At 42.3% G+C, this 20251-nt stretch overlaps 2 protein-coding genes across 2 annotated transcripts; one reads left to right on the top strand and one right to left on the bottom strand.

The window, feature by feature from the left end:
- Window positions 1–6206: 6206 nt before the first annotated feature.
- On the bottom strand, window positions 6207–14703 carry SPRTN (SprT-like N-terminal domain). The gene is made up of 5 exons (XM_037895238.2): window positions 14221–14703; window positions 13016–13115; window positions 12013–12141; window positions 10464–10734; window positions 6207–9265 (listed from the first exon to the last, which is right to left on the bottom strand). The coding sequence occupies exons 1-5, from the start codon at window positions 14481–14483 to the stop codon at window positions 8514–8516; spliced, it is 1515 nt and encodes a 504-aa protein (XP_037751166.1). The 5' UTR covers window positions 14484–14703; the 3' UTR covers window positions 6207–8513.
- A 233-nt stretch (window positions 14704–14936) lies between these two features.
- EXOC8 (exocyst complex component 8) lies at window positions 14937–18054 on the top strand. The gene is made up of 2 exons (XM_007062419.4): window positions 14937–16454; window positions 17146–18054. The coding sequence occupies exons 1-2, from the start codon at window positions 14937–14939 to the stop codon at window positions 17752–17754; spliced, it is 2127 nt and encodes a 708-aa protein (XP_007062481.3). The 3' UTR covers window positions 17755–18054.
- Window positions 18055–20251: the final 2197 nt, after the last annotated feature.

The raw sequence follows: 20251 nt of genomic DNA, 5'->3' as shown, positions 1-20251 counted from the left end.
TTTATTTCTTGACTTCCTGTGAGTAACAGACCACTAGATACTAATACTGAGTCAGGTAGGTTTCCCTTTTAGAAAGTTTGATTAAAATCACACGGGGTTGAGCAAACCACAATGCATAATGTTTAGGGAAAGAGCAATAGAAAAGCATTTGTATAACAGGGTTGAAGAGTAGTTTTGTGAATTTAACACTGTGCAACTTTTGGCTGTTTTCCATTCTTTGCAAGTAGCCTGGGCTTAAGGATTTGATGCTTTTTGAATGCCACACGTATTTAACAGAGCTTTGGGCATGTATTCAGTAAAAATGTAATTGTGCACTGTGGGGATGTTTTGGGGAGATGTCACAAAGCTCTTGGCTATATATTTAGTGGGAATAAACAAAAGAATCTCATAATAAAGATAGGTTTCAGAGTAGCAGCCGTGTTAGTCTGTATCCGCAAAAAGAAAAGGAGGACTTGTGGCACCTTAGAGACTAAGCATAAAATCTTCAGTTTCAATTTTTTAGGCCCCTAAACCACTTAAGTACTGTTGAAACTTCTACCCTAGGACAATGTTTAAAAGAAATTCACAACATAAAAATGAAAAAGAGGGGTCAATGATACTTCAGATGAAATGATCGGTGAAGAAAAAGATGCATATCCAGCCACCTAATGTTACGATCAAGAGTTTTTCTGTGACTTTAGTGTATGATACATATCCTAACTGGTACAAATAAGGAAGCTCACACAAGTTCAGGAGAGAAACAAGGATGTTTTTCTTTATCATATTCACTTATGCTTCAGCAAAGGCTGCCCAAACTGTCTATTGTATGTAGAATACTTGGCAAAAAAAGAAAAATTTACTAAGTCCTACAGGGGAAACAAGCCAGCAGCAGTGAGATGAGGGAACTGGGTCCCTCTGGTGGTTGTTTAAAATAAATATACCATTTTTTTAAAAAAAAAAACTCTTCTACATTTCCTACTGTTTTCTGCTAAAAACATCTTGGGGTAATGAAAAGGAGGGAAAAAGTCAAATTCTTCTATGTATTTTAGGCTATGAAGTGTGGTCTAAGGCCTAGCTTACACTAGAAAAGCTATACTGCTATAACTGTCGGGGGGCGGGGAGGGGTGGAATTTTTTTAACCGATATAGTAGTACCAATCTAAGCACTAGTCTAGATAAATGTATACCTCTATAAAAGTTACCTTACACCCATATAGCTTATTTTGCTTCACAAAGCATCAGAAGCTGTATCGCTAAAACACTTTTCCATACCAGTATAACTGCACCCATGCTATGGGGCTTTTAACTACACTGGTAGAGTTAGAGTAGACAAGCACTTAGTCTGACAAACCTGAATGTAGATGATAACTCGGCTCACTGTTTCTTCAATGCTCCCTAGAATGCTTTTCATGCTGCTTGGAAGAGCCTCCGTGCCCTCTGTTGTCAATTTTCTTTTATTCCTTTCATCCTCTTATTAAAGCCACCTTCTTCTCTAAAGGCTCCTTATGTGATCTCATCAGATCTGCTGGCTCCAGGCTGTCTTATCCTTGAAGCATTTTCCCCTGGATTGTCTATCCAGCAATCTGTCTATCCAGGCTCTTATACTACACCCATTGTTGTGCTATCCAAGAACGAAAAGAGCCTTGGTGTAGGGCCTTAATAGTAATACAGAAAATCAAGAATGTACCAAAGAGCATATTGAAGGTGAAAACACTTAGTTTTTAATCTACCTTGAGTCTAAGTTCTTCAAAATTCAAAATACCATTGAAGCAGCAATAAACTACCTGCATTCATTCCCCCCCCCCCCCCAGTGGATTTACTTTTTTTCTTTTCTCTAGTGGACCATGTTCTCACTCTTCAGTTCAACAAAATAAATAAAGCCTCCCTTAGCTGCAGCTCAGGGCTTGGTGCATACCCATAGGTAGGACAGAATGTTGTACATGGGATGATGGGAGAAATTGGGTCAGGAGCAGAGGATGGTTATGCAGGCACGGGAGGGAGATGAGTAGGCTGCAGGCTGATGCAACTAAACCTGCTTGCAGTGGCCCCAGGGGTTAGCACAATTCGTCATTCAAAAGACTAATGCTGAGGCCAGATCTCAGCCCTTTATTCCGTGGCTGGCAGAGCCTGTTTCCACTAGATGGCAACATGCTCAGTCCCTGAAGGAAGGGAAAACCTTGTGTTGGCCTGATCATGAGAAGGACGGAGTAGCTGAAACTCCCAGTGAACTCCCTAGGAGTTATGGGTGTTGGGTTCCTCCTCAGTGTGGCTTTACAGCACCCACCCATTCAGGACCGTACATATGGGTTTATAAGCGACAAAGAATGCTCACAAGATGGTTCATTTCTGGATTTTTCTTTGCGCATGAGGTAAGATGAAGATCTTGGTCTCTGAAAAGTTGTCTAAATTTTCTTCCAAGCCCCCTTGAACTTGTTTCTCCCTTCTGAGGAATAAGACTAACCATTATGGTCTGTAGACAAGGAAAAGGGTATAGCCACAATTGTGTTAGAAGCCAGAGACCTAATGAGTGTAGGAATTCTGCTTTCTGAATGCCCTAGGAAAAATTTAATTTTAAACACCTGTTTCTCCGGTCTCTTTGCTGTCTCAGGCATCCTCAGGAAGAGCTACTGGGTGGGATGAGTTTCTCCGCTGGCCCATTGTGAGAGTTGAGTGTCCTTGATGGGCCATCAATACATAGCTGTCTAGCCCTGAAGTAAATCCATCTGGTGATGAGAGTCACCCAGGGATACAACAGAGGTTTATGATACAAGTACACAGCCAATATTCATAACTTCAAATACAAAGATACCAGGATAATCATACCTGCTGGATTGTAACATTTCTATTGACACCTTACATGATACACTTTGTACAAGATTGATGGCAATTATATAACAGTGGTAATATAAATGGTCATCTTTAATCATCCAGCATCATAGGCGGTACTATATTCTTCATACATAAAGTTGAATCACTGATAGAAGTGCAAAACTTAACCTTCTACAAGAAGCACCCACAGCAATACGCTGGAAAGAGAGCTTAGAGGCATGCTAATACCTTCCAGTATACAATAACTATGGAGTCTGTTGCTTAAAGAGCTTTGAAACTATCTTATACAACTATTGCACAAGAAATGCCTGGCTACCATTATACTTAATCATACAGCTTTTCAGAGGCAGAAAGCCAGATTTTTTTTCAAAATGCTGCCATGATTGCCAAATTCTTTAGGCAATCCAGTTTTGATTGATTGATTTTTTTTGAAGGTGTGACAGGCCAACCCAAAAGACTTCTCAGAATGCTTTTACACTGTCAAAGATAGAATTTAGAAAAACTCTCACTATCCCCCAAACATCCCCCAAATAACTGACATGGTAGTTTTTGATTCTGTAAAGAAAGTGGACACCGGTAGTATGTAAAATAACACTTGTTAAATTTGTTGTTACTGACAACTGAACAGGTAACACCTAAAATTACTTAACAGCTTAGAAAAAAAATCTGTGTTCAATTTATTTACTTTGACCCTATCCAAAAAATGATGTCAAATGCAGTTTCACCGTCTCTGGTTTCTGTAGGTCTTTCATGCTGTACTAGGTGGAAAAAAATAGTGAGGGGGAAGATTGTGTAATTGTTAGGGTTACACAAACAGAACTTGAAGTGGATAGGTGCATACTTGAAACTACTATTAAGTTATCTTTTTAAACCAACTAATGACCTGTAAGTCAGGAAACTTGCTTTCTTTCACTATATATTAAGTTTTGTGGAGGCATTTGTACAACTAAAATACATATATGTCCATCTAAACAAAACTGATGATAAAGAACAGGTCACATCAAGTCCTAAGAGCAGTAGTTGTGTGATCATTTTAAACTTACTATTTCTGGCAAAGCATCGAAAACATCCCCTATAACTCTATGTTAAGTAAAAGATGGAGACCGTGGAAGTTAGTGTAGCCTGTTTTTAACCAACTCTACACTATTTACTCCTGGGGGAATTCTGTACCAAAAAAACTAAAAATACTGCAGAAAGTATTTTAAAACTCTGCATATTTTATTTGTCAAAATAACACAATATAATCACTCCAGTTTCAATTATTCTGGTAATTTAATTTAACTACAATGCAGAAAAAAGGCACAACACGTAAACTAGATCCTGAGCTGTAATCGAGCCCCATTGTGCCACTCTGGCACAGGAAAAAAGCCAGAAAGCACGTAGCTCTTCCTAGCTGAGGGTTCCCTTGGTATGAAAAGAGTCCTGACTCCTGTCCACTGCCAGTCCCTACACAGGAAAGAGGGAGGGGTGGGGAAAGGAGACCAGACATGCACTCTCTGGGGGGGGAGGGATAGCTCAGTTGTTTGAACACTGGCCTGCTGAACCCAGGGTTGTGAGTTCAAGCCTTGAGGGGGTCATTTAGGGATCTGGGGGAAAAACTGGGGATTGGTCCTGCTTTGAGCAGGGGGTTGGACTAGATGACCTCCTGAGGTCCCTTCCAACCCTGATATTCTATGATTTCAAAATACCTGAAGATCACCCACTGGGGACTCATCAGCTGGCATATTTTGGAACAACAGCCCCCTTCCCTGTACTCCCTACCAATCATAAATAATGTATGGATGAGTTTAAATCAAGCATGTGCTTGCCCAAGAAGATGGCTGTATCACTCAGGGGTCAATAAGATTAAGCTATATGCAAAAGTGCCTTCTGCTGTTCTTTGATAGTGCACAGGGAAAAAGAAACCAAGTCCTAACCATGTAATGCTTTGCACTGTAGATCAAAAATAAACCTTGGAATTGCACCCAAAAACAAATGGGAAGACCATGCAATGAGAAAATGACAGAAAAGCAGCTAGGATTAAGGGCTGCTTATAATCTACTTTGCAGCATCAGTGGATCCTGGGCCATGTTCAAGAATTCATGGTGCCTGCAGCAGATGACTGACAGCCTTTTGGAAGAAGAAATGACTCAGGCAGGGATTCAGGTGAACTGCTGAGATGGATGGAGAATGGGAGTGGGGAGCATTGGAGACAAAATCCCTTTGTGTAATAGTAATGCTAGGTTTGACCCTTTATTTCTGGTTATTAGTCAACAAATATGTGCAGCCATACGCTCAGTATTAAATCATAAACAACTGAAGACCAAGTGAGAGCAGGGGAAATCAAACTCACAATTTATGTTGCCTACTGACCATCTCCAGAAAGGTCAGTAGTAAACAGTTCATGGAGCACATTTAATAGAAGATTTTTCAGTCCAAAAATTTAGACCAGTTCTAATCACTTAGATTATGTCTGCACTACAAAGAAGTCAACCTATGTTAGGCCAACTTAGAGCAACAGTAATTACTGTAGTGGCTCGTGTCCACAATACCTTCCTTAGGTCAGTGGGGCACATCCTCACCAGGAGTGCTTCCACCAACCTAGGAGGGGCAGTGTTGAGAGCTCTGCTGGTAGCTCCCTGCCAGGAGCTTGGATACCCCACAGGCTCCTACTGGGCCGCCCAGGGCTTCTCAGCTCCCTGTTCCCCACCAGGAATGGGGTCCAGCCACCCAGCTCACCAGGGGAGTGGGGGCAGCTGGGCTCTAGCTGCCTGGTTTTCTTGTCAATTTCAAATTGGCCATTTACACCACTCTGGCAATGTAAGGGAGCCTTTAAACTTTTACACCTGTTTTATACTCTTGGGGGAATTCACTAACAATGGGAACAATTCACTAAGCAGGCAGCATTAACATTCTGCTCTGCCTGAGAGGACAGGGCCAGCCCACACCTACCTCCTCAGAAACACCCTGAAGCCTAGCCCCTCCACACCAGGACCATTGTGATAGCGAGTGACAGAGTCGCTCGCTCGCACAGTCCCAATCCCCCTCCTCTGGCAGTGATTTACATCTCCCCTAGCTACTCCTGATGCCCAAATTGATGCACCCATGCTGCCCTGGAGGGGTGCATCAGCGTTCTTATGGCTTCTCTTTGCTGCTTCTTCAGAAATCTTTTTTCTGCGGGGAAGCAGAGAAAGCTGCAGGGGACATGAACTCTGCATACATGTGCAGTGGCACAGAATCCCCCCAAGAGTAACTATCATTCCACAGCAAGGTTTGGGTTTGTGGGGTAGTTAAGAAGGGAAGGTTGTGCAGATGTTGGAGTGAACTGTTAAAAGTGACTACTGTTGTACAAAATGTGTTTAAAGAGCAAATAAAATAGTCACTGACAGCCACGTGAAAACCAGACTTAACAACCCAAGGTTCAGCATCATGATTTATTCAGAATATGCAAGACATTTTTGTTAAGGTCATTAAAACATTTCAGTAATGTCAGTATTTTAAAATTCAGTTTCTTGAAGTACATTTATGCATTCTTAGAGGTTTTTTTTCCTACACTTTGAAACTAGTATTAGTTAGCACGGGTCAAATTCCGTAACTGTCTGATCTGTTTATTCCTCGTCTCAGAGGAAATCAACTGTAAACCATGTTACATTTATAACAAGACAACCTGTATTTACACTTTTGTGTGCATCATAGCCACCATATATACCTACCAGCAGTTCAAAAAGCAACCTAGTGTATAATATGTTCATTGGGAAAGCTAGTTTAAACTGTGACAGTATTGCCCAAACCGGTCAGTTAAATACCTTTAGCGCACCAACAGAACTGTAAACATTTCAGTAGGCTTTATACATCTTACCTGGTATTCATAACATGTAATAGAATGCTGTTAGCATATACTGACTGAACTATTAATTAGGCTGATAAGGAAGCAAAGCAAAGCTCTGCCAATGATTGCAATGGGAATTCAATTGGAAATCTGCATTTAAATTCAGGCCTTCAGTTAGAATTCTGTAGCAGGACTAGTGATATGACAAGGTCTTCTAATTTTGCTACTTGTACTCAGCCCTATTTTTACTCTCGGTGGTTTTAGCCTTTAGGGGGTCAAATATACAGAAACGCATACTACGCATTCTTGGAGTTAAAGAGTGAAAGCCACTGAAGCGTCAATATATGCAGCAAGGCCAGTGCCACTTGTTGGACCATGAATTAGCTGTCACTGCCTGCATACCATCCACGCACATTAAAAACAAACCAAAGTGGCTAAACAAAAAATTAACCATCTTATGCCTTAACACTATAAGGAAGTTTAAATTCCTCAGCTCCTATTCCTGTCCCTCTTAACCAATGCTTCAAAACCCAGTATGTATCTCTAATAAGACTTAAGTCTACAACCTAATGCTCCATCAAATGCATCAAGCAGTGTTAAGTATCTAGAATCCCTCCCATATCACTAATTTTCTACCCATGCTCTCCACTTACAAGATTATGCTAAAATAGACTTACTGTATTTTTTTTTTTTAACTTCTAAGCTGCTCCCCATTTTTGCTGAAGACTTAAACTATGTCTACACTGCCAGCAAGAGGTGTGATTCCCCTGATTGTTTATACATACTTGCACTCTCATCCAGCTAGTGCAAATATAAATAGCAATGTAGCAGCAGCAGAGATATGGCTGAGCTGAGTGCATACATTTCTACTGGTTTCAGGTGGGTACTGAAAAGAGCTAGAGTGAGTATGTGTACATGAGCAGGGGAATCACACCCCTCGCTGGCAGTGTGGACACAAGCATAATTTAAATTTAATTCCACCCTCATTCCTACCTGCCCTTTAAAAAGTTTTGGGCGAAACTGATATCTGGAGAGTCGGTAGCTGTGGCCTAAACACAATATTTGGTGTTATAAGAATATAAAAAAAAATGCCCACTATTTTCATTGTGGCAAATTGATAAGTTGGTATCAGTTTATGTGGAAGGGGACAATTTAGAAGTTAAATTTAAAAGGTGGTGAGGGATGAGTTAAAGAACATTTTGGGGACCGAGGAAAAGTACAAAAAGACAAAACATGATTAAAAACGTTAAGTTGCTTTTAGAAATCATCTAAGATTTCAGAATCTAGTAAGTGTTACCATGGGAAGAGACCTTCTTAGGTTCTGCAATAAAAATGTAACCCAACCACAACTGCATTTACTAAAATCAGGAGTGTATTTGGCCTGGTCTACACTTCAAAATTTATACCGACATAGCTATGTTGGTCGGGGTGTAGAAAAACCATACCTCATAGCGACACACTTATTCCAACTACACCACCAGCACAGACCACAGCTATATGGACAGAAGAGGGCTTCTGCTGGCACAGCTAAAATCGTTCAGGGAGGCGCTGTTCCCACACCAACAGAATTCCTCCTCCTGTCACCTGTGCTGGCATAATTTGCTGATGTAGGCTTGGTAGCGTACATATACCCTTAGGCTCTTTGGGACACGAGCACCGGGAGAGTCTATAAATCTAATTTTTTTTTTTTTTTTGAGTTGCATGTTAGGATCAGAACTGCCCTCCCTTCATGCTGAAATTCAGACTCCACTTTACACATATAGGAAAGTTTCCAGCTTAGACAATACAGGCCAGTGTACAGGCACACAATAACAATCATAATTGGATAAACCCTGAGCAATGTAATTTGAAGATTTCAAACAATTCTTAGACTTAGTTGTGATATTGCATTTCAAAGGTTATGTCAGACAAGAGTCTAGGTGTTCATTTATTTTGGTCTCCAAAACCTCGGTCTGGCAAACGGGACAACTAACTTTTTTATCCTGACTAACAGCAGAACTACAACTTTCAGAGGACACTGTTGGTTCAGCATTGTTTTTTATAGGAGTGTTAGTTCTAGAAGTGCCATCAGTACTCTCTCTCTTTATAAAGTAGTTTACAAAGGCAGATTTGTCTTCCGTTTTCGGCCGTTTCTGTGGTATACCACCATTTTCAAAGCTGCTGTTTCCCTGGGATGAAACCCAGGATCTTAGAGTTGTCTCAGATTGTTCAAAGGAAGTTTGTTTTGGTGTCTCATTAGAAGATGGAAAAACCGACTTGGCATTTGTAGGACTTTGGTTCAAATTTCCTCCATTAACAGGAGAAATTTTAACAGGCGACCCATCAACATTCCTGTAAGCTTTTGTATTAGCGACAGATATTTTAGGAAACTTGTGGTTCAAAGCAAAGCTGTTCTTATGATTGGAGCGATCAGTAAAAACTGGATGGGAAATGCTAGTACTGAATGTGTTTGGTTCAAATTTTAGTTCATTTTTAGGAACTGATCTTGCGGTTCCAGCTGCTGAATAACATTGTGGACTGGGTATTTCTCTGCCCTTAATACTGTTGGAACTTTTGTGTCTCTCAGAGGACCAAAGGCCTGCTCCTCCAAGCTGATATCCTTTTCCACTAAAAGGAATTAGGCTTCGTATATCACCTCCATGTATCCTTCCTGCAAAAGATGAGTGATTAGTAACTTTGTTCTAATCTACTACATTTGCTCAGTATCAAGTCTGTTAACTAAACAACCTGCTATTTGACTTTTAAGAAGTTAAAATAGGACTTGAATACCAGCCTGTTATTCCACAGCAGGATGGAGCTAAATTGTGTGGTAAGATCCCCAAATTCTGACACACTCGTGTGGCAGACAAAAACTTTTTCAGCAGCTTGATTTAAATAAAAAGGAGCTTTTTAATTAATATAAGCAGGACAAATATAGGATTAATACAATACCCTTCCTGTTTTTTATATTCAATTTTACGTTGTCACCATATTTCAGTCTAATATATTGTATATTTTCATATTGGTAATGAAGTAATGCATCAATAGATGTCAAATGTGGGGCTGGTGAGAAAAATGTTGATTTTGGAAGCTGGATAGAGGACAGTTGTACCACTTGGCAAGTGGGAGAGAGGTGGGCATTGTGGGTTAATCATTTTAGCTGAAGCTTTCTGCTAAAGTCATCACCTGTGAAACAGTGAATATTGAAATTTTACACTCGTTTTCAGGAGTTAGCAAGCCACTGCAATAAATAAGGTGGTTAATTCATATTATTTCTGGCTAGTTAGATTCAGAAAGATAACATTGCTTAGCAGGCTCTCCTCACAACGATAAGGACAAGAAATGTCTAATAGTATTGTAGAACCTAAGCCTTTGACTCTGCTGTGCAGGGTAAAGATTTTGCTGTAAGTTCTGTGGCCGTGAAATACGCAGGGCCATGCCTGCATAACTAGTTTTCTGCTTAAAATTCTGGGATGAAAGTTAATACGGATGGAATGACATTTTCATAAGCTGCGTCCCTTTGAATGGCCAGGTGCTGTGATTCTAATTATGATTCACTAATAGTAAGACAGATCACAAGTAAATCCAGAAATCAGAGTTATTTATTTAGTCCAATATTTTTGCTCTAAAAATATGAAGATGACTACATAGTGCTGCACAGACCTTTAACTATGCTATAACTTTAATGCAACACAAGCATTTAAAAAAAACAAAAAAACCAAAAACCAAAACCATGTGAACCAAATCTAACATTACAGAAAATCTTAATACTAAATTTCTCCAGTATTTGATCTATTTTCATTTGTTGGAGTACTGTATAGGGCAGGAGTGGGTCTGAAGGGAAGAAAAGTGAAAACAGAGTTACATACCTTTGGTATCAGATGGCTCAGAGTTTGAAAGTTTTCCTAGCTGGGTTTTCTCCTTGCCTTTTTTAGAATAGTTCTCTGGCTCCTTTACTTTTGAGAATGTTCCTCCACAGGTCTGTTGGTGGTCAGACCACCAGAAGTCTCGCGCAGAGGGTGCCCTATTCATTGCGCGTTTCACATATCCATAATAAGGTTTTCTACTCTGACATGGGCCATTACATCGCCACCAGTGTTGGCGATATGAATCCACCTCATCATGAAAGTCGTGATAGATCTAAGCATAAAACAAAAACACAACAGTCATTTCCATTTCATATTAATCATTCATCTTTACATGTTTGAAATGTGCTAGCATTCTTTAACTACTTACTACTACTACTCATGGGAAAAACCCTCAGAGAGCCAGGAGAAAAACAGCACATTATTTACCTGTTAGCAGAAAGCCTACCGTATGCATAGCAACCACTTTCAAGTAAATAGCATTTTTCCCTCCCTACAAAAATTAAAACGCCTGATGTATGGACAGCACAATCTTGCATACTAATAACCATTAAATATTAACTAGCACTCTGTGCACTAAGAGATATTAAGCAATAATGGATCAATGCTTGTTTCCCTTTCATGAAGCTTTATTCTGCACCTAGACAGAGGAATAAATCAACTCCCCTCCCTGCATCTTTAAGTTAGTAACTGAAGTACAGAATCTTCTTGAATTTTAATGTTATCTATTATTATTATTCAACTAAAGGAAAACGGTTGGGTCAAATTTGGCCCAAAATTTAGATACTGTAAAAACAAGGCTTTTATAAAACTTAAGATAAATAGAAACTTTCGCTGGATAGTCTGTTTGAATTCATTAAAAAGCCCTATCTGCAGCTGCTTTTTGCTCCTAATCAGTGCACTATAGTAAGAATATGTGAAAACCAGGAAGTAAAATACCAAGTTTTGACTATGAACAAAAGAAACTGATGATTCTGTTTTCATTTTCTAAAAAGAAAAAAATATGGAGAAGGAAACACCATAATAAAATGTAAATTGGAGTTTTATTCAAAACTTAAGATATTTATCTAAGGCATTAGTAGTAACATAGATGTGAGCTTTAAAATACAAAATATATGGTTAACGCAACAGTCTCTCTTTTATTAAATCTTAAAAGCAAACTGGATTTTTAGTTCCCAAATTGTATCCTGAAGTTGAAGTCTTTTTCCTTTAAGAGTTCATAACACTAAAAATTTAAAAACATATATTCAGCCAAAATGGCTCCAGAGATTTTTTTTCTAAAAAATGTATAATATAATACAATATACGTTTACAAGTTACATATTCCCAAACAGGTTTTACTGCACTCTCCTCAACCTGCTTGCTCCTCCCCTCCCCATAACTAGTACAAAGCTCTCTCTAGCCAAAGCTGTTCATACCACCTATGGACTGGCTAACAATAAGTGCCAACATATTATCATACTATATTTGAAATATCCAGTTACATAGTACCTGAATAGAAAATATAGTTTAAATTTTCTAGATTGTATTCTGTTAAGTAAAAACGACTTACTGTAACATTGGCTCCAGTCATGCGATTGATACGACGCATGTGTTTGCAAAACTCTGGTCCATGGGATTCATGGTCTTTGTCATTGTTAGTGACAAATAACAGGGCATGAATCATTTCATGTAAGAGTGTCTGAAACAAAAGTCATTAAATTGCTAGATGTTTTCTGAAAAACATATGATATATTATTTTAAAATAATTTAGCTAATAGCCCATTTTGTCTTTACTACTTTCTATTTATCTTGATACAGATTTTATTTCCGTGCATTCGCAATCTAAGTATGGGTCATAAGAATACAATAACAACTCTCTGCTAAAAATCATCCTTTCTCTCCATATATCCTAAAGGGCATTCAAAGGGACATTACTATGAAGAATGACATATTCAAAATCTGATCTCCCCTGACTTAGGCTCTTTTAAAAAAAATTACTTCCCCAGGAGAAAAGCGATGCTTGTGAGCCTGCAGTAGGATGCAGATTTCACAAGACTGCAGATCACTGAGCACTTTAGAATAGGAATCTTGTCCAACCTTAATTTCCAACCAGCTCACAACAACAGAACTGGGAGAGAACTGAGAAACAGCATGAAACTTACATGTATGATCAAATCCTCCTTTTTGTGTTACTGGGCTGCTCAGCCAGGAGATTGAATTGAAATAGTTTCATTTTGCATTCTGAAACTAACTTTACAGTTTTAACATTAAGGAAGGGGATATTTTAAATCCCTCAAAAATATTTTTCCTATTTCTGGAAGTAAAATGGGTGAATGACTTTGGGTCTTACCCATAAGGGTGTCAGTTCAGAAAAATTGTGACTGAGAGTACCATAATTTTGCATACTTAGACAACCACCACTAAGCAATTAATACAAGTTTCCTATCAAAGCAAAGACTATTTTATAATCTAGATAACATTGTGCATTAAGACCTCCAGTGCACAATTTAAGATAGGATACACTTCAGGAGATTTACAGTAAGTTTACACATAGACGAAATGTCTTAAAATACCTCTACAAGATCCTTTCTTGGTCTTAGCTTTAAGAGTGGCTCACTAAGGCGGATGGAACACATCCCACCTCTTCCTTCATAGCTGCACACTCCAGCACATCTAAAAAAGAAAAAATAGGCAGACGGTAGACTTCTATTTGTTTTTGTAGCTGGTGGAGCAGAACTGAGAATTAAATACACAAATACTGGTCCACTTAACATTGCCAAGTAAACCAAGATTTTTTTTAACAACTCTCCAAAGAGCACAACATTGCTAAAGTCCAAGAATTATCCAGAGTTTAACCAATAATTTTACAGTACAAACTAGGAAATGGCAAAAAACAAACAAACAAACAAAACAAAACACACTACTTCTAAAATAGTCCTAAAACATATGAATCTATTGCTACTGCTTCCACCTGAGTTTCCCTTTTCTGAAATCTTTCAAAACAAATAATTGGTGAAAACAAAAACGGAGGCGCTACATCTTACAGTAAGTGTAATATGCAGTCACACACATCTTGAGTTTACCACACACAGACTAACAGCACTGACTGTGCAGCCAGTGCTAATGCCCCGCCAGGTTTACCTACTCTAGGGGGAAACACGTTCCTGGCGTGTGAAGCCAAGGGGGGATTCGCAGTTTGTGAAAGTGTCCAGTCGGGAGAGCGTGACACATGATGTCACTGAACAGGTCACGTCTCGAGCGGAGGTGGCAGGAATTAACTATTCCAAGTGAGCTAGAGAGACACCCGCCCCTGCCCTCGCACCCCATCATTACACACCACCTCGTGGGGCGCTGCGGACAGGAGGAGTCTGTCCGAAAGGCCCAGGCCCGTCTTCTGGTGGGTCTCCCTCTGCGGGCTCAGTGGCCGGTCTGTAGGCCCGCGAGGCGCCCCCTGCCTTTGCAGGCGCGCGGCGGGTTTCTCCCCACATCGCCCCCTCCGAGAGCGGGTCGGCATCCGAGTTACGGTTTGAACCAACTCCCCAGCGAGGCTCCCGAGGTTGCGACCCCCCGGGCCCCCTCCCGTCTGCGGCCGCGGCGATCGCGCTTTAACTGGAGCCGCGAGTTCCTGGGATCAGCGCGGCCGCTCGATGCAGCTCCCCGGGGCCGTTCAATGGGGCCGGCTGCTCCTGCTCCCGCAGCCCCCGGCAGCGCGGCTCCCGCAGCGCCCCGAGCCCCGCCGCCGGCCCGTTCCAACAGCCGCCCGCAGCCGTTACCGTACAGCGTCATGCGCGGGCTCCACGTCACCGCCACGGCCGCCAGCTTCCCCCAGAAGAGCGTCTCGTTGAACTGCACGAAGAGGCCGCGGACGTCGGGGCTCGGGTCCAGCAGCTCCCAGGCCTCGTCCACCACGGAGAGCGGCCGCGGCGGCGCTGAGGAGCCGCGCGGGGACTCGCTACAGGCCGCTGCCGCTACCGCCGCCGCTTCCTCCTCTTCCTCCCACTGCGCTTGTAACCGCAGCGCCAGCAGGAAGTCTCCGTCCATCCCGATGGAGCGCCGTCGGCCCGGGCCCAGGCGGGAAGCGCACTGTAGGAGCCCCTCAGCCTCCCGACCGGCAACCGTTGACTCGGATTCCGGCGCGCGCGCAGTACAGCGGGGCACCTTCCTGTTGCCCCTTTCTCAGCACATGCGTATTCTACCACTTTCCTCTTGCGCGTGCGCCAAATAGCGTCCCACACTCAACTTCCGCTCTGTCCGACGCATACGTACTACCCAGCAAGTACAGCCCCCTCAATCAGCGCTTGCGCAGTGCAGCCTCTGACGTAGGATTATTACGGCATTCAAAAGAGGTCGCTCTCCAGGCGCACGCGCAATATGCCGCAGTAGCTGGTGCGTAATCCTGGCGCATGCGCCCTTTCCCAGCGCCGCCGTACCTGCTGTCACCCGTCTTCCGCTCTCGGTGTGTCGGGGCTTGCGGCCTCCCTGCCGGCGGTACCGATGGCGCTGCCGCTGGGTGAGGGCGGGGGCGGGAGCCGGCTGCGGCGGCAGCTGGAGTCGGGGGGCTTCGCGGCGGGCGAGTACGTGAAGCTGCTGTCGCAGCAGTCGGACGGGGACCGGGACCTGCAGGAGCACCGGCAGCGCATCCAGGCGCTGAGCGAGGAGACGGCGCAGAGCCTCAAGCGCAACGTCTACCAGAACTACCGCCAGTTCATCGAGACGGCGCGCGAGATCAGCTACCTGGAGAGCGAGATGTACCAGCTCAGCCACATCCTCACCGAGCAGAAGGGCATCATGGAGGCCGTCACCCAGGCCCTGCTGCTGCAGGCCGACCGCGACGACCCCGCCCTGGGCGCCCGCCGCGCCGCCGCCGACCCCCACAGCAACCCCTTCCTCCCCCTCTCGGCCAAGGAGGCCGCCAGCGAGGAGGGGCGGCAGCGCACGCTCACCACCCTGCTGGAGAAGGTGGAGGGCTGCCGGGACCTGCTTCCCGAGAGCCCCGGCAAGTACCTCGTCTACAACGGCGACCTGGTGGAGTACGACGCCGATCACATGGCGCAGATCCAGCGGGTGCATGCCTTCCTCATGAACGACTGCCTGCTGGTGGCCACCTGGCTGCCCAACCGGCGTGGTGCCTACCGCTACGATGCCCTCTATCCCCTGGAAGGGTTGGCTGTGATCAATGTCAAGGACAACCCGCCCATGAAGGACATGTTCAAGCTGCTCATGTTTCCCGAGAGCCGCATCTTCCAGGCCGAGAATGCCAAGATCAAGAAGGAGTGGCTGGAGGTGCTGGAGGAGACCAAGCGGAACCGTGCCCTCAGTGAGAAGCTGAGGCTGGAGCAGGAGGCCCTGCCACGTGCTGCTCCGCCACCTCCTGAGGCCACTAATCCTTTTGACAGAGAAGATGAAAAGGAACCCGCACCTGAGGAAGAGACAGTAGATCTGTCCCTGGAGTGGATCCAGGAGTTGCCTGAAGACCTAGATGTCTGCATTGCCCAGAGAGATTTTGAGGGGGCAGTGGACCTGTTGGATAAGCTGAATGAGTATTTGGGAGAGAAGGCCGTGAGCCAGCCAGTGAGGGAGCTACGAGCCAAGGTAGATGAGCGAGTCAGGCAGCTCACCGATGTGCTGGTGTTTGAGCTATCTCCGGATCGGTCATTACGAGGTGGTCCTAGGGCCACTCGCCGGGCTGTGTCCCAGCTCATTCGCTTGGGCCAGTCCACCAAGGCATGTGAGCTTTTCTTGAAGAACAGGGCAGCTGCTGTACACACAGCCATCCGTCAACTGCGCATTGAGGGTGCCACTCTGCTCTACATCCACAAGCTTTGCCATGTCTTTTTTACCAGTTTGTTAGAGACTGCCAGGGAGTTTGAGACAGACTTTGCTGGCAACAGTGGCTGCTACTCTGCCTTCATTGTGTGGGCCCGCTCGGCAATGAGGATGTTTGTAGATGCCTTCAGCAAGCAAGTATTCGACAGTAAAGAGAGCTTGTCCACCGCTGCTGAGTGTGTGAAGGTAAGTGTGTAAGGAAGGTAGTATGGTCTGGTGAATTGACCCCATTCCTGGAAGAAACCAGTAACTTCTGATTTCTAATCCTTGTTCGCTTACTGATTACCTCTGTGGCTTTGATCTGAAAGGTGTCTTGCTTCTTTAGGATGTGTGAAAGGCTTTTTTGTTGTGGGTTTTTTCTGCTTGTCTTTTGTTCTGTGAATATCAGCAATGCCAGGTTTGGTTTTCCCATGTTTTGCCCAAAGACTGATTGGAGATTGCAAAAGTTTGTCAGCTCTTTCACATTTTAATTAAAGGGGTAAGATTTATTTGTTAAAGTTTGAATATGCCTTTCTCCAAAGAGTTTATTGGATTGGACTCGACTATGGATTAACAAAAGTTTTTTAAAAAAATACTAAAAATCCTTTATGCCTTAATTCCCCTGTTTTCAGGCTCTTACGACATGATCCTATTACTGCTCTAGTTGTCCATAGTGTTCTGTGGCAGAAAAGATCTGCATTTCTAATATAAATATATAAAATCAGTCTCTTTCTTTTTTTTGAAGATACATTTAATCTCTGCCTTATTTTTCATATCTATAAAATAGGGCTGATACTTTTAAGGGTAACATGGTGATTAACTAGATTAGTCTGTAAAAAAAAAAAAAAATTAGTGTATAAGATATCCAGATATATATTAATAAATTTTGTTATTGAAGGTAGCGAAGGAGCACTGCAAGCAGCTCAGCGAGATTGGGCTGGACCTCACTTTCATCATTCATGCCCTATTGGTGAAAGATATCAAAGGAGCTTTGCAGAGCTACAAGGATATCATAATTGAGGCCACCAAGCATCGCAACTCTGAAGAGATGTGGAGAAGGATGAACCTGATGACCCCAGGGGCTCTGGGAAAACTCAGAGAGGAGATGAGGAGCTGTGGAATGAGCACTTTTGACCAATACACTGGTGATGACTGCTGGGTGAACCTTAGCTACACTGTGGTGGCTTTTACCAAGCAGACTATGGCCTTCTTGGAGGAAGCACTCAAGCTGTATTTCCCAGAGCTGCACATGATTCTACTGGAAAGCCTAGTGGAGATTATCCTTGTGGCTGTCCAGCATGTCGATTACAGTTTACGGTGTGAACAGGACCCTGAGAAAAAAGCATTCATCAGGCAGAATGCATCTTTTCTTTATGAAACTGTCCTTCCTGTTGTGGAGAAAAGGTTTGAGGAAGGGGTCGGAAAGCCAGCGAAGCAACTACAGGATCTGAGAAATGCTTCAAGACTAATGCGTGTAAATCCTGAAAGTACAACTTCTGTAGTATAAATGAAACCCGTGTGTTCTGTTCAGAAGTCTACAGCGTACTTTCAATAGTGTTGTCTATGAAGATATATTTTGTAAATTTTTTCCAAATCCCTGAAAGCTGTAAAATTCCATCTGCAACCTTGTTTTAACTAAAGATTCATGAACCAAATCTGAAAACAAGGAAGGGAAAGAAAAATCAAATAATTAAGGAGAAAAAGCATTGGGGTCATATAATCTTGTATTGCATGTCTCCTTTCCCCATTAATAGCCTCTGTTGTGATGTTCTGCTTTGGGCCGAATAAAATGTGAGTGAAATATCTACATACTTGTACTACATATAGCGGTAGAATATAACCTCTAATCACATTTTGAATTGTGTGATTTTAAAAAAAAATTAACACATTCCTGAAGGAGTACAATTCTAGGTTTACTGAAGAATTCTATGAGTGTGGTTCTTTGTGAAGCTCATCCACCTTTCAAACATGAGTAAATTCTATGGATTTGCAGAATTCATCCTCTGGTAGTTTTTAAGCAGAGATTTGCTTGACAACAAGACAGGCAATCAGCACTACAGAGAGCGCACAGTCACTTCAAAAAAAGATTCTCACATCAAAGATGTTATTAAAAAAGAAAACATTTCCTTACCTAGTTTAGCAAAAGGACATTGTCAACTTAAAAATCCTACCTCCCTGACGAAATGCTCTACCTACTGTTAGAAAGATTTTTTGTTGTGGGTCTTTTCTGCTTGTAGAAAGAACACCTAAGATTATTTATTATAACTGAGAGAATTTTTTAAAGTTATGTATTTACTTTGTTTTTCTGTTGACTTCAATGGGAGCAGGAGCGGGTCCATTACACGCACACAGTGTAGTTTATTGCGGTGTGGGTATAACTACATTTCTATCCCCTATCTACCTGTAGAAACCATAGCAAAGAGGGCTTCTTGTTTCAAAACATAAATGAGACTGAGTTGTGCGGGTTGGAGGAAGGTTGTCATTAAAGTACGACTTCATGTTTAGGAGACCTACATTCTAGCTTCACTTGTGCAAGGGCATGGATGGTAGAGACAGGAAGAAACATTTTTCCTAAAGAGAACGATGCTTATGTAATTCTTTTTAAAAACATATACGACATGGCTGTTACTGCAATTTTGTTAGTGTTGCTTTCTACAGTACGGTAATTCATTATAAAAATTACCTGTTTCAGTCTTTTTACAACCTTCCCCCTCTTCAAACACCAAACCATATTATATGTGCTTGATTACACTGAAAATTTGAAATGCTTTATCCACACCACAGATACACTACCCTGCCAATGTCCTTTATCCCTGTTTGTAGAAGGGACCACAACCAGAAATAAGATTTTTTGATCTACTTGGTTTCACTACTGTGACTGCCAACTAGAGTGCCAGTTTCATGGGTATTTTATGTAGATGCCTGTTCTCTGGGATCTGAACAGTGACTACTATCTCATTCTATATAGGTCTCTGAAAATAACTTGTAATTTTCTGTTGACTCAAACCATTGCCCAGTCTTTTGAATTCTCTCTTCCTCTTCTTGTAACCTTACATCTTCTTAAGCTTGAGAAAACAATATTGTTACAAATAGTTTTGTGTTAGAATCTTAATAGGCTCTTAATGGGCATAAATGAGAATCATACCCCTGCACTTTTAAACTTGTCTCTTTTAAATGAAACTTTAGCAACTTGTGGTGATCAGCACCTTATAAAAGCATGTGTTGCAAAACATTTAACTAGTAAAAGCAATTGAATAGCTGATTATATAGAGCCAGCCCATTGCCGCATTTTCCTAGATTTTCATCTCTTTATTTAATGGCTCGTTCTCACGCTGGTGACTCTTGGACAGCACTGGAGCTTACCGACTCTGCACGGCACCCTCCCACTCCATTCATTCACTCTCAGGATTATTTCTGGGTTCACTATACAATTATTTTGCTGGTCAAGTTGCATGAAAAACCAGAGTGCATTTTTACAGTGTAAGAACCAGTTCCATGGTCTAAGTTAGTTGAATGCAATTGAAGGCCACTAAAATAATTGTATTTCTTTTATGCCAAATTAGGACAATGAGAGTTACTGCTCAGGCAAATATTCCTCTTAAATCCATGTTCTGGGGTTATTTCATTGCACTACCCTGAAAAGCAGAATCCAACAATCCAGGGTAGTTTGTTGGGGGGGTTTTATAGCTAATATGTCCTTTGGAACACACACCAGTGCATGGTAGATGCATCAGCCTTAATGAGTTTGGGAAACATTTTCAGATTGGTTATAAAAGAGAACCAAAGAGCATCATTTATGGTTATTATTTTTAATGCTATATATTCTGTATCTTTTTCCCCCCCACTCCTGAAGATAGGATTTTCATTTAGGAGTATAGAATAATCGAATTAAAGCTCATTTGAATTTGTTGCAGTTCAAGAAAGGTAACCTGTGAGACTAAATATTAAGGCTCTGGTTCTTCACTGTATCTGAGGGCTTGCTGAAAGGAGCTGGGTTGCAGCAC

Source organism: Chelonia mydas, chromosome 3 (assembly GCF_015237465.2).
Source record: "Chelonia mydas isolate rCheMyd1 chromosome 3, rCheMyd1.pri.v2, whole genome shotgun sequence".
Taxonomy (NCBI): Eukaryota; Metazoa; Chordata; order Testudines; family Cheloniidae; genus Chelonia; species Chelonia mydas.
This window is presented reverse-complemented; position numbering and strand designations above follow the sequence as displayed.

Excerpts from the sequence above, each read along its gene's own strand:
- EXOC8 (XM_007062419.4), top strand. The coding sequence starts at position 14,937 with ATGGCGCTGCCGCTGGGTGAGGGCGGGGGCGGGAGCCGGCTGCGGCGG. Across the intron at positions 16,455-17,145 it reads CCGCTGCTGAGTGTGTGAAG|GTAGCGAAGGAGCACTGCAA; the intron begins GTAAGTGTGTAA and ends TTGTTATTGAAG.
- SPRTN (XM_037895238.2), bottom strand. The coding sequence starts at position 14,483 with ATGGACGGAGACTTCCTGCTGGCGCTGCGGTTACAAGCGCAGTGGGAG. Across the intron at positions 12,142-13,015 it reads CAAGAAAGGATCTTGTAGAG|ACACTCTTACATGAAATGAT; the intron begins GTATTTTAAGAC and ends CTTTTGTTTCAG. Across the intron at positions 10,735-12,012 it reads TGACTGGAGCCAATGTTACA|ATCTATCACGACTTTCATGA; the intron begins GTAAGTCGTTTT and ends TTTTATGCTTAG.